At 41.8% G+C, this 13981-nt stretch overlaps 2 protein-coding genes across 2 annotated transcripts in view; one reads left to right on the top strand and one right to left on the bottom strand.

Moving 5' to 3' along the window:
• Positions 1 to 13981, top strand: part of LOC126260842 (peripheral plasma membrane protein CASK-like) — a gene marked incomplete at its 3' end in the record, with an annotated part of 722990 nt that overhangs the window by 562360 nt on the left and 146649 nt on the right. The gene's annotated exons all lie outside the window — the stretch shown is intronic.
• The window catches only part of LOC126255223 (ejaculatory bulb-specific protein 3-like), a 32910-nt gene that overhangs the window by 8449 nt on the left and 10480 nt on the right, over positions 1 to 13981 (bottom strand). Inside the window, exon 2 of the mRNA XM_049955376.1 lies at positions 3345 to 3625. Within this exon, the coding sequence (XP_049811333.1) occupies positions 3345 to 3625 (281 nt within the window). The remainder of the gene's footprint in view (positions 1 to 3344; positions 3626 to 13981) is intronic.

Genomic DNA, 13981 nt, shown 5'->3' with positions numbered 1-13981 from the left:
TGGTCATCAGTCCCCTAGAACTTTGAACTACTTAAACCTAACTAAGCTAAGGACATCACACACATCCCTGCCCGAAGTAGGATTCGAACCTGCGACCGTAGCGGTCGCGCGATTCCAGACTGTAGCGCCTAGAACCACTCGGCCACACAGGCCGGCAGTTCGTAACAGCCATTGTCTTGTAGTGATATACGGTGACTTCTTAGGTATGGGATTTTTTCTGGAGAGCGGAAGCATACAACGTGGACACGGGTGTTAAACTGCTGGAAAGGCCATAAGAACAATGACCAGTAATCGTAGTCGGGCTCATTATAAAGAGCTATTTAAAAAATTGTGCATCTTCACCGTACCAAGCGACAACATCTACCCTTCTGTTGTGCATATCAGAGAAAACTTTACTAAGTGTTTCACTAATAGTTCTATACATAATCATGGAATAAGAGCCAGTTCGCACTTAAAATTGGTAAGGCAATACAAACGAAATGAAAATTATTGTTGAAACATCTGTTTAAAAAGGCAGTTAAAACGTTCTTCATAAGTAAGGCATACTACACAGAACTACTTAGATGACTCAGATTGATGGGTAGTAATGAAAGGGAATAACTAGAACACCCTGTCACATTCCAGTACATGATCACAAGGAAGTTATGCGTCAAGATGTAAAATGCACGATAGTAATGCCTTGTCATTCTCCTGATTTCAGCTCATCGTGAGGAGAGGCTGACTCAGTTTTTCAGATGGATCGAGGAGCATAGTAGAAAATTTCGGGCATCGGGTTGACTTTCTGAAGAGGCTAGAGTTGGTGCAAGGGACACAGTCGCATCTTCACACTGAAGGAATCGCCTGCGGGTGTCAGTGTGTGCGGCGATGAAGAACGAAACTACATTTCATTTTACAAGTTACCTGAAACAAACTATGTGTATATGAAGGAACATTGGACAATAGGGATCAAACGAACGGCGCAGTGCAGCTTTTAAGACAATGACCTCATATTCGGGTGGATAGAGTTACTCTACTCGGCCATCCTTATTAGTGTTTTCCTTGTACTCGTATTTTCTAAATCACTTCGGCAAATGCTGGCTGTGTGTCCTATTCTCATAAAGCATTTTACTGCATTGCATTACCTTGACAATTCCTGTATGATTGTGAGACGCTCCTTAGATGAATAAAGATAAACAAGTAAATAAATGTCAGGTAAGGATCCCATACCGCGCAACAGTACTCCAGAAAAGGAGAGGCTAGCGTGATGAAGGCAGTCCCTTCAATAGATACTACTGGAGGTAGTTACTGTAATCTTTTAGAAGATTATGTTAAGTGTACTGCACTTTAGTTCTAATGTTCCACAGCAGTATCTTCAAATTTTAATGTAAGGGATCAGATCAAAATCTTAAAATGTATAGTAATTTTTAGCTAGTGCGTGCATCGCCTCCGGGAAACACGGCGACCGTAAGGAATTAATGTACCGATAAACTACCACAGGTCGCGTGTTATTTGAGTTATTACTAGTTTTACTCAGCAGACGCTATCATCTTCATATCTTCATTGCCCTGATGATAATACGTCAAATGTAATTATCTGTTTCCTGTTGTTTCACATGCCCATAGGAAACCCTGCTGTATGCTTAGGCGATTTAAAAGTTAGTTCGATGGCATGTAATTTTCTAGTGTTGAGCTTCAGCGCTATTAAATTATAGCCACAAAGACGATGGCACGTTCACAAAAAGCTGCACTATGACGTACTTGACTATAACCACTCATGCGCGTGCTCTTGTTCGTCTTCAAAACAACGGAAGCTCCTTTCTGTCACGATGCCTCTCTGAATGTAGCAATCACATCGAAATCTTTTTGGTGCCGTTGGATGATATTTGTCCTTATTCTTCGGGCTGACTTGATCAGCTTTGCAATGCATATCCGAGACGGATCACTTCCGTGATGAACAAATGTCACTTCAGTGAATAAGTGTAGTAATTGCTGAGTACGATATGTACTGACATGACCAGTGCTATATTGTTACACATGCAGTTCGACAAATCACTTGAGTGAAATAGCGTAGCGAGAAGTTCCCTCGGCCGACAGTGAAAGATTGTGTTTGTAAGTTAAAAGTGCATATTTCAACAGAATCTCGTTTTAGGTTAACGAAATTTGGCGAATGTTTTCCATATGAGTAGATCCGATGGCCTAAATACTTCCTGGAATGTCTCCAAATACCCATCTACGGGTACGATAATTTACTCCTCAGACTCTGAATGGTTTCCATCCACGAATTTCTTTAGAGAATAATTAGAAGTGAGATGGTACCAAGGCTGCTGTAAATGTTAGATATCCTAATTACTCATCCATGTAAAGTGAGTGTGTGTGTGTGTGTGTGTGTGTGTGACTGTGAGAGTGTGAGAGTGTGAGACTGTGTGTGTGTGTGTGTGTGTGTGTGTGTGCGTGTGCGTGCGCGGGCGCACACTCTTTACATGGATGAGTAATTAGGATATCTAACATTTACAGCAGCCCGCGCGCGCGGGGGGAGGGGTTGGGGGGGTGAGGGGGAATGTGTTCGATGAAACATGAGTTCTTTTTTTTCCTTCGTATTCAAAGCCATTATTGCTTTACACTGTAAAAAGTAATCAGTAAGGAGAATTCCTTTTACATGATTGACAACAGTGGCCCTGTGTATTCTTTCGGCAGAAGAAATCTACTTAGTGTTTTCTGGTTACAGAGATAACAGTTTCCTGAAGCCTTATCGAAATGTGAATATATAACACGTACGACGACAAGGAAGGGTTTTCCAGAACATACTTACGTTCTTCTGGTAACTTAAACTAGCGCTACATTTAAATGGTCCATAGGCCACCTACGTCTGATTTCTACAATGGGCATTTCTTAATTTGTAGGTGACGCATTCAAAGGGGTCCATTTCCTTTTCTGTCTTTCCGTAATCTGAGGTGATCACCTCTTCTTCGACTGGACATCTCAATCTTTGCTCGTTAGTATTTTCCGTGTATTAAGCTGCCAATTCTTATTTTCACTGGAGACAAGAGAATATTTTAAGTAAACATTGGAATCTTCAAATCTTGGAATAGTATATAGGACCCTATGTTTGGTGCCGTCATTGAAATTTTTTAGGTGAACTGAACATTTTTATTGACTAATTACACAACTTAAAACAGTTGACAGGTAGTAGGTAGGAGCAAAACAGTGATTCTAGGAATAATATGGAATTAAGTTTCCTGTTAGTAAATGTTAATAAATCATGTATTAGGTAATTAGAAAAGTCGGTTAACTAGATCAATTTACAAGGACTACAATAGACGACTGGATGAGAGCACGTCCACGTTACTCGTGTGTGCGGCCACTCACGATTGCAGAGCCGTGTCGATGTCGGAGACGATGCCAGGAACAGCGGTAGATACAGGACCTGTCGGTGGTCCTGCTAACTGTTCTGATGGTGGTGGCGGCGGCGGCGGCGGCGGCGGCGGCGGCGGCGGCTGACTGACGTTGGAGACGGCGAGCCAAAAGTGCCATATCGCGATAGGCTTCCGGGTAATGCTTTGCCATCAGTCTTTTCAGCTTCCTCGTAAACAGCTTCTCGTTATTGGAACATTTCCTACAATTCTGGTCCATCATGAAAGGTACCAAACCTGTACAATATGCACTCACATTATACACACTAGGTTAGTTCAGACAGTGATTACATTTGCCGAAGATCATGCTGCTTGTAGAAGGGGTTCAAACAAGTTAACCATTCCATTGATTACACCACATCTACGCTAGAAGCTTAGTCGTGTCCTCAGTTGCATTTAGTGAAGATCTTAGTGGGTCGAAAAACTTTATCTTCTCTCAATAAAGCCGACAGAGCTTTAGCAACCATATCACTACACAAAAACCTAGAACTTAACTGTTTATAGATCGTATTTCCTTTGTTTCGTTGCCTCATGATATTAATCTTCAAAAACAGATTTCAAGGCAAAAAATTGCATGCGCGTGGATCAGAAGGAAGAGGGAGAAAAACTGTATTTGTATTACGTCTGGAAAACTGATAGGATTGAGAATTGGAAGAAGACGTGCTCGATTAGTGACAGACTTGTTTCTACAGAAGTGCATTTGAGAAATATATGAAAAAGTCTCATGGGAACAGTTTAAGCAATTTGTACTATACACGATGACTTCTGTTTAAACCTTCAGAGACATTCAAATAATTTACTATTCCAGCTCCACTCCTCTATCTGTGTACTAGCGCAGTATGCCTAAGAAACCAGTTTCCTAAAAACTGGGAAATTAGTCAACTATACAATCGTAGGCCAGTAATTGTTAATAGCGCAACTTCTGTCATCGGAAGATGGCAAAATTGGTAAATCATATTTTCGGACGAATAAAAAATAGTTTAAATGTAAATCTGTCACTGTAGTCATGAAATCATTAGGACGTCTAAGTGGAAGAGAAAAATTAATTAAATAAGGAGATGCATCACACATGGATGTTTTAAGAGCAGTACTCGGAAATTCACAGATTGAACCCGAAGTTAAACGATTAAATTTACGGGGCTGTTTAGGAATATTACCTGGGTGTTTTGGCATGAGGGACTCGTGGCTTCCTGTACCTCATTACAAACTAATAATTTGATTGTGTATCAGAGAACGTGCACCATTTTTCTGAATCGGCAGCTGTGAATATATATGATGTGAAAGAAATTCAGACCTCAGCCGTAATTGGGCACTGAAATAAATCCAGTGGCTGTAAGTGTAAATTTGTGCCGAACCTCGGTTTCTCGTTTTGCCTGAGCGGTGGCTTTAACTGCTTCGGTTACTCGCGCACGCTTTCCGTCCAACCCAAATTCTCAATTTGTTATACACTGTATATGCAGCTTCCATTTCCCATTATCTTCATTGCTCGCAGCTTCGTCTGATTCCCGCAAGAGTTCGAAGTAGTCCCCATCCGCGCTGAAGGTATCATTATTCGCCGTCAGGCGCGTGTTGGGCGTGTTGTGTGTGTGTGGGGGGGGGGGGGGGGGGGGGCAGATTCACCTTTATTGTGAAGGATTCGGGGAAACAGTTGTGAAAAAAGCAAACGGTTGACGTACGAAATGAGTGGAAGCAATAACAGTAGAAGATAAAAGAGTAATCGGCGATCAACTTGGCGACCATTCTCTCGGCTTTGATGCCCACTGGTGGAATTCCTGTTAGGATTCGGACTATGAGTAGTTAAAGGTTCGGTAATCCACGTAGAAACGATCAAACTTCAGTTTAGGACTAATGGGTGCATGCATCGAGGTATGGGAAATTTCGGAAGTCACACATCATGAAGAGCATTACTATTTACAAAATAAAAATATGTACAAGAATCAAAATAATTAAAAACACCAAGAATGAGCTGCTGGACTTCGCCATGCAAAAAATTCAGGAAGAGTTCGGGAAAATTTGAAATGAGTGTGAGGAAAGGGGGGTATAATAACTTAAAAGAGCTTTAGTGTGATTCTATACTATAAGATTCAAATGTGCAGTTACACTGATAACACAAATTACATAGGCATTAGATAGAACAAACAGAAAAATGGCCAAGTATTGAAACGAGAGAGAATTCTATTGAACACAGGTAGCGTAGCTTTGAGCTGGCTATAAGCATTGAAATTTTGAGGAAGGAAAGAAAGGTGCGATTCATTCTGTATGTAAGTATGCTGAGACAATAGATCATTAACATACAACAAATATTGTGTAACCATTCGTAACTACTTAAAATTTGGTGATCCAGAAAACGCCACCTGCGAAATGGGACATAAACTTTCAGTGAAACTCTGATACTAACCAAAAGTTTTTTTAACATTAATAAATTCTGTGTGTTTCACGGACAAAGAGTGTTAGTCTTCTCCAATTGTAGTAAGGTTTCCTAAAATGATCGCCGTGCGAATGAGGAGTTGTTGCTGCACGAATTGTTGGAAATGAAACGATTTGTATCCTCGCTAACTCGGCTGATTTAATTACCATTCGTTTGAAATATTTAAGCTATACGATTTTATCATCCACCTACAGAAAATTCGTATTGCAACAGGGTGAAGTTCGTACGTTTCGCAGCAGGTTTTCTTACGTTTCCTTCCTTCAGTTCGCTCGAAGCATGAAGCAATTACGTTGATTTACAGTATACATACTTCTGTTTGACGATAATTGTGTTAATTGTTAGATATTGTTATACAGGTTGTAAATTTTAAGTTGACAAACTAGAATAACTCTAAAAATGAGCTTCACACGACAAAATGTGTAGAATCCAAAGTTGATTATTTTCGTGGGGGACATCTGCTGGTGCTAGAATTAGCCCTCCACCTCAGCCCCGTGGGGGTTGGGTGGGAGGCAACTTTAAAATTTCAAATGGGAACCCACATTTTTTTTGCAGAATCAGATTCGACTTAAAAAACTACGTACATTTTGTCTTAAACATTTGTTTTGATTCTTGGTAGTTGGCGCTGTAATTCAAGAAAATCCATGTTCTCATTTTTGCGTGGAAAATGGTTACGGATAAATTAAAAATACTTATTTACTTTGTAAATTTTGATTCGCTAAAACTAAAACTCTTCCTCTCTCCCCATAGGGTGGGGTTTGAGAGAGAGGAATTAGAGTTTTACAAATGTTGTCCCAAATATTAATTTTTTCTGCAGATTCGGCTAAGTTTTGTTTGTTTCGTGGTCATTTGTAAAACTCTAATTCTTCTCTCTCAAACCTCACCCTATGAGGAGACAGGGAGAGTTTTAGTTTTAGCGAATCAAAATTTACGAAGTAAATAAGTATTTTTTATTTATCTGTAACTATTTTCCACACAAGGGGGCTGGGGTGGCGGGCTAATTTTAGCACCAGCAGATGTCCCCTCGAAACTAATCAACTTTGGATTCTACACATTTTTTCGTGTGAAGCTTATTTTTATAGTTATTCTGGTTTGTTAACTTAAAATTACACCCTGTATATGCAGGGTGAAACAGAACTCCACACTTTCAGTGGTGGTAGTATGGACCAAAACAAGACAAACATATCCACTAAACATGGGCACTGAAATGCATACCTAAACAGATTTGAAGACTTGTTCATCTTCGCTACTGTGAACGCATCTCTTCTGCGGAACAAATGCTCATAGTTCTTAAGGTGAGCATTTTAGACGCTATGTTTACTAAATTTTTACCCTTGCTTTGGTGCATATTACCAACTCTGAAAGTCTGTCAGTTGAGTTCCTGTTACATATGATACCAGTGTGTTCATAGGCTTGGTGCTGCTGTTGCTGTATTTTCATTGCAAAAAATAACTAAGTTCATCTTCTCGTTGACATGTGGTCATATGACAGATCATTCACTCAAGTACTCTCTGGTGGGTAAAGAAATAGATGGTGTAGTCTTAAAGTTTTATTCTCTGTAGAATATAGGAATACATAGATTGGGAATATTGTACGTAATGGGCTGTAAACTAATCTAGATAATTTTCGCACTACACATCTACATGCACTGTTAGGACCTGGGAATGACGAAACGATATTCAAAAGTCATAATTTGTCGTTATTTGTAATCAGTCTTACGAATTGTATTGTGTAACTCTTGTACCACATAATTTCATGTTTACGTTATACATTTCAGTTACACATACCAGCTCTGCGTTCCGGCACTGAGAAGCCATCCAGTGCTGACCGACAGACGTGTCATTGCCTGCCTTAGGGCGTCATTTGGATGCGGTATGAAGCGCACGGAGTCAGCACACCGCTCCGCCAGACCATGTAGCCGTTAATTTTCTCTATAGTGCCTCCTCAATTGACCTACCGACGCTCAGAGTCCTCCCGCCAGAGAAAAACCCCTGCTGACAACTCAGCTACTGATGTAAACTTCAGTTACACGTACAATGACATTTATTGAACAAATCATTTTTTCGGAAATAGGAGAATGATCCTCGACTCATGTTGGAAAGATGATCATGCTCCTGGAATTTAAAATACAATATAATTTACGCAAACATAACATATCAGTAAAGCAACAACGCTTACATGCAAGGAAACCGTGAGGGTTAGGCACGATGAATACTTCCTGACGCAGAACGTGCGCATTAATTGTGTACTGCACGTAGTACCATTGAGTACCAACTTCTGTACGCAGCAATCGCCAGAATAACTTCCTGTAAATTTCAGTGATTACTTTTCTTTTTGTGAAAAGTGATGGGTGGAACGAATTGTATTTTACTATTAATCTGTGTATTTACTTATCAGTATTTTGTTTTTAGTAGCCACCAAAGCCGTGAAGGTTTTCGTTTTTTTCATTTTTCCACTTCTCCTTTCATTTCTTGGCATCGATATTGTTTCTAGTTTCGTACATTTCGAGTGTGTGTCATCTCATTGCTGCATTAACGTTGAGAGCCAGTTTAAAGTTTTTTGCAGTTTAATTAAGCCATACGAAATTTAAGTAACTTCTAAAAGTGACATCTAAAATACTCGTACTTCCTTACAAATATTTCTACTCCATTGTGTAGTTACAAGGTAACAATGACCGTTCTCTCAATATACTGTATATTCTACCGTTAAGTTTCAGAATTTACTGCATTCAAAATTGCGGTAATTTCGTGCAAATACACTGCCTGGTAGTAAAAGTGATGCATCTAGAAGACATGGTCGTATGTCACCGTGCTTCGTACACGTACGCAAGCTCGGCGGGTATGTAAATGATTACAGTTGCTGTTCTCTGTGGCAGGTGGAACAGACACCAGATGCTTTAGTGTTGCTCGTGTTTAGTGTTGTGACCAGTCTTGATAGGGTATATAACGTGCGTGAACCTCTTCAGGTGTTAAGTGACCACTGCGAAGGGCACAGAGATAGCGGATACTAGTATACAACAGCGTTATCAGCACCAGACAGAAGTTGAAAGGGCTTCATTGTGGGTCTCCATTTCACCGTCCGGTCGAATCGTGCAATATCCAGATTTATGGCGCATTCTGATGTGACTGGCGCCATGTTGGACTACATAGGAACATTAGTGGAGTCAGAGTCAGAGTCATCGTCAAGGTTCCGCGTCTAGAGAGAATGGCAGTATTTTGCACCAAGAACATCCTAACCCCATCACACATGCACCTGTCATCCGACAGCAAGTAATGAAGTGTCATCCCCCACCCCAGTCAGAGACAAGCAGCAGCCAGACTAGGGAATTACCGTCATAAGCTTAGGCTGCGGTTAGCACCGCAACACAAACGGCTGCGTTTGAAGTGGCGCCGAGACAAGAAAACATGGATTACTGATGAATGGCGCGCGTGTTGTATCAGTGATAAATCGCTTTCCAGCACTACCCCAGATAAACATCGTCGACGAGTGTGGCAGCAACCTGTGAAGAGGCCCCACTCTTCTTAAGTCTTGGAGGTGCACAGGCGATTTCCTCTTGGTGTTATCGTGTGGGAGCCATTGGGTATGACTTGAGGGCGCGGCTGGGCGTGAGTAATTGAACTCTGACATCACAACGGTATTTTACAGACATCCTGTGTCCTCATGTGTGACCTCAAATGCTATAGCATTTGCAGTGCCATGTTTTAACAGGTCAGTACCAGCCCAGAACTAGCAAGTGTCTTATGACCTGTTTGCTTAATGTTGATCCCCTGATCTCTCCCCGATAGAATACGTGTTTGGCCAGCGTGGACGTCAGCTCCATCCTAATACGAGTATCCAGGCCATCAAGGGCCAGTAATAGCAGCTGTGGGTCAGGTTGCCTCTGGAGAGGATACAGTGTCCCATCCCAATCGAATCAGTGCATGTACCTAGGCCAGAGGGGATGCTTATACTGCCAAGTTCATTGTAAAATTTACTCGATTTTTTAATTAGTGAAACAGTATCACCTACTTTCTTAACGTATTTCCTCCTCCCCTTCTAGATAGTAATTTTTTTTTATTGCCAGGCGGTGTATTTCACTGTTACTGTTTTTGTCAATAAGTCGCTATAGTCTTTCAATAGTGAGTTACGACTTTCTGGAAATTGACTTCTAGCAGCACGTAAAGCTGTGATCTTAACGGTAATGAGAAGACGACATTGCCGCAGCAGAATTTTCGAACATTGAATAATCGAAGAATGAGTTGCAAGAAATTCAAATATACATTTTTTCGATTGGTTCTGTTAGATCCTATCGGATGAACACAAGCTTATCTTATTCAGTGAGTGACTTGTAAATATAACCGTTATACACTCGTGCAGTGCTTGAGATAGCGATGCTCGTGTGGTCACATTCTATGGTTTATTCCGGTGAGTCAAGTGACTGGTATGTTAACAGATCTTGTACTGGCCGTCAGCGACACAGTAAAGCGCATTGTGGTCGGGACACTTGATAACAGCACATTTGATCGCTGCCTACTGCGTACAGGCGGCGCTCCGTCTCCTCGGTTGTGGACTTTCCGCGTGCTGGCACGTGAAAGGTGAACCCGTTAGTAAAGGATTTGGCGAAAACTACTGTCACCGAAGTCAGATGTAGAAGACATTTGTTTCTGAATAACAGATACCAGTGGTAGTAGTTGGTTGTAATACGTTGTAATAGTAAATATAGGAGCAACAGTAAACCATTTTACCAAGCGTTCAAAGCCTAACAACAACCGGTGAGCAGCAAACAAATACTTTTAAAACCAATTGGAACGAAGCATCCCGCATGCCAACAGGGCACCCCTTTCAATCTGATGGTAGATTGTACTCGAGAGGGTGATGTTTACATGGCGTGAAAAGGATCTTTGCAACCGCATCGTATCGGTGGAAGATTTAGAAAGCTGCTGTCCGATCATGTGCATCCTATCGTTTGCCTAGAGCACCCTACAGGCGAGTTAAGCTTTCAGCATCCCAGTGCAGCATTTCATCATTCTTGAACGGGTATTTTGTGCCCCAATCCCATAGGTCGTTTGCTCTCAGTTCTGTTGAGCACGTCTGGGATGCCATCGAGCGATGTGTGTGCGCGCACCTTTCTTCCCACCGCGAAGTCAGTTGAGATTGTGTGACGCGTTTGAGCGATGAGAAAGCCGCCTGCCCCCACCCCCTCTCACTCCCCCAACGCTTGTGCTGTCTCGTGACGTCCACATCATCGCGTGGCTGTCGTCAGCAGAGCGAAGGCGATTGTTGAATGAATGGTACGAGTTGGGGTTTAATTCAATGGATCATTAGTGTAAGAAAACTCACATTCCTGTTCAGGCTGTTGTAAGGGGCTGGGAAAAATAACAAGTTAAGAGATCTACATGCATTTGTTATAGACGGAGAACTAGTACGTTTTGAAAAGGAGGAGGAAGAAATCGGATGTTACCGTCCTCATGTAACCATCGCAGCATCTGACATAAATGATACAATGACTCACGGAAATGTCAATCTGGTCTAGTAGTTCCACGTGATACTATGTTGAATTAGCGACTATATTGTAGTACGGACATCAACTACGCAAATGGGGGGGGGGGGGGGGCGGCGGTAATTTCGCCGTAGGAATTCCAGCTGTGAGCTTGTATATTTAAAGGAAAACTGTAAGAATCACGGACATTACAAAAAGTACCCTGTATCTGGAAAATAATAGTAGAAAGACATGTGTTTCATCACTGTTGCCGGCCGCGGTGGCCATGCGGTTCTAGGCGCTGTAGTCCGGAACCGCGCGACTGCTACGGTCGCAGGTTCGAATCCTGCCTCGGGCATGGATGTGTGTCATGTCCTTAGGTTAGTTAGGTTTAAGTAGTTCTAAGTTCTAGGGGACTGATGACCTCAGATGTTAAGTCCCATAGTGCTCACAGCCATTTGAACCATTTGAACCATCACTGTTAGAAGAAGTTGTGAGATAACTTCCTTATGTGTTTGTACTCGCGTCCATGTGTAGCTTTACTCAGATTTCTTGCTTCAAGAATCACCTCATGTTGCTGTATAGCTATGTGTCAGCCCCACCACCATCATCGTGTTTTAACGATCCTGTAGTAACCAGCGTTGCGCCGAAGAATACTTTGCTTCAGAAAAAGTGAGTGGAGAGGCAGTTCCATTCTGTTACTTCATATGATATAGGGTATGAAGGAAGAGGAAGCATTATATTGAGTTTGTTTTTGAAACTGTCGTGATTATAACTGCACTTTTTCAAATTTCGCACGTGGAATAAATGCGTTATGTTTTATTTATAAAAGTACGTTTTTTGCATGTATAAAATAAATATTATTGTCGAACAAAGCGAAAGAAATAAGATGAGGATGGTTGTGACGCACGGCGGGGACAGATGGTCTGCGCTGCTGAGCGAGACGGCGCGCTGGTGTCGGCACCGTGCTGCTCATCCGCGGTACTTATCTTCCACAGACTGCCACACACCAGGGTAAAAGGTGCGAAGAAACTGTTTCACTATCTGAGCGTTCTGTCTCTGCCTCAGAGTGCACTGGGAGCATTTCTGTAGCACCATGATTGGAACCAATCCTGAAACAGTGGCAACATTGTGTGAAATACTGCAGCACATACAATATTGCACGGAGAAAGAGTATAACATTAAAGTGTGACTGCAGTCATGTTGCTAGGATAGAACATGATGGGTATATTTCGAGCAAGCACTCCATATATTTACCGATATCAATGCTGTTGAAGGTTTCCTGAAAAGTTTCCTTGGCTTCAAAGCTATTGCCGGAATCAGGAATTCAGTTTTGTCTCCTCTTACTTGACAAGTAACCAATCCGAGAACGACAGAAAAGATTGTGTTGTCCTGTACAGTGCAGTTCGGGAATAAAAAAGGAAAATAAAGTAACTGGTGTAATCTCTTGGTTGTTGCTGAGAATACGACCCAGTTTTGTTTCTATTTTAATAATACTTACAGTATTACTCAAATTCTGGAAAATGGTACTATGTCCTTCGCATGACGCATGTGATTGCAAGCAGTTACTAGTGAAGATTCTACATATTAATTTCCAGGAGGTAGCAGTTTAAAAGCATTTGAGCAACACCCACTCAACAATGTCCTTACAATGCGATCTGTAATTGGTCTTATTTCGAAGAACATTGCCGTACGCTCCGTGGTTTTCATACAGAAGCAAGTTCGGTCTCTCTCTCTCTCTCTCTCTCTCTCTCTCTCTCTCTCTCTCTCTCTCTCTCACTCACACACACACACACACACACACACACACACACACCATATTTATCCATCCATATCTGCTTCTTCAGTGACGTTATAGTTTACACAAACTTTTGAAACTGATTTGATCGCTGCGCGTAATACGGCAAATCTTGAGTTATTCATCTGTCTTGTAATGCAGTGCCTGAAGTAGGTTGAGTTATGTAAACCTGCTCCGGCGCACTCTGCATCCAGTCATATTGAAGCATTTCATATTGTGGAGATTGCCTGTCACCTCTAATGATTATCTCACTGTGCTTGGCGTGGTCAAGCTGATTGGTTCTGCGGTACTTCTTGTCTATGGTTAGGAGACATTATAGATAGCCCGTTCAATCTCGCGAGGCTAAGAAACAGCTTGACTAAAGAAACGACAAGGTTTCGTGCTTCTCGAGTGTGACCTGTCAGGCGTCCTTGAACTGCGCTGAGGCAACAGGCAGGTGGCTTGTCGAATGCTTCTAAATCTCGCTGCTTACAGTGAGCTGTGGAGGACACTACCAGTGTCGACATGCAACTGAGGATGACCTCTGTTAGCAGAACGTTAAACTTGAATGACGTACCGCAATTCTTCAGTCACAGGAAGTTAATTATTGTCGTATTTCCTCAGAGGAAGTGGGACACTTGAGTACGCGTTTGTTTGCGGTAGCAAGCCCCTTGCCCTATAAAACTGCTTGCGACAAGAGCAGATTTTCTCCCCTTTCTTTCACATACTTTCGGATCGTAACGAGATTAGTGATCAGTGAATGTTCCTTAATGGTATCAATACCCCAGTGTCCATTAGACAAGCGTGAACAAGCAGCCAACAACAATATACAAAATGTGATTTTCGATAAGTTCTGAAAACAGAAGAAGTGGCAAGTCTCTTGCATCGCAACAAACCTTTTACAGAGCATATTGTTCCGCTACATGCCGCATA

This window comes from Schistocerca nitens, chromosome 1 (assembly GCF_023898315.1).
Source record: "Schistocerca nitens isolate TAMUIC-IGC-003100 chromosome 1, iqSchNite1.1, whole genome shotgun sequence".
In the NCBI taxonomy this organism is placed as follows: domain Eukaryota; kingdom Metazoa; phylum Arthropoda; class Insecta; order Orthoptera; family Acrididae; genus Schistocerca; species Schistocerca nitens.
This window is presented reverse-complemented; position numbering and strand designations above follow the sequence as displayed.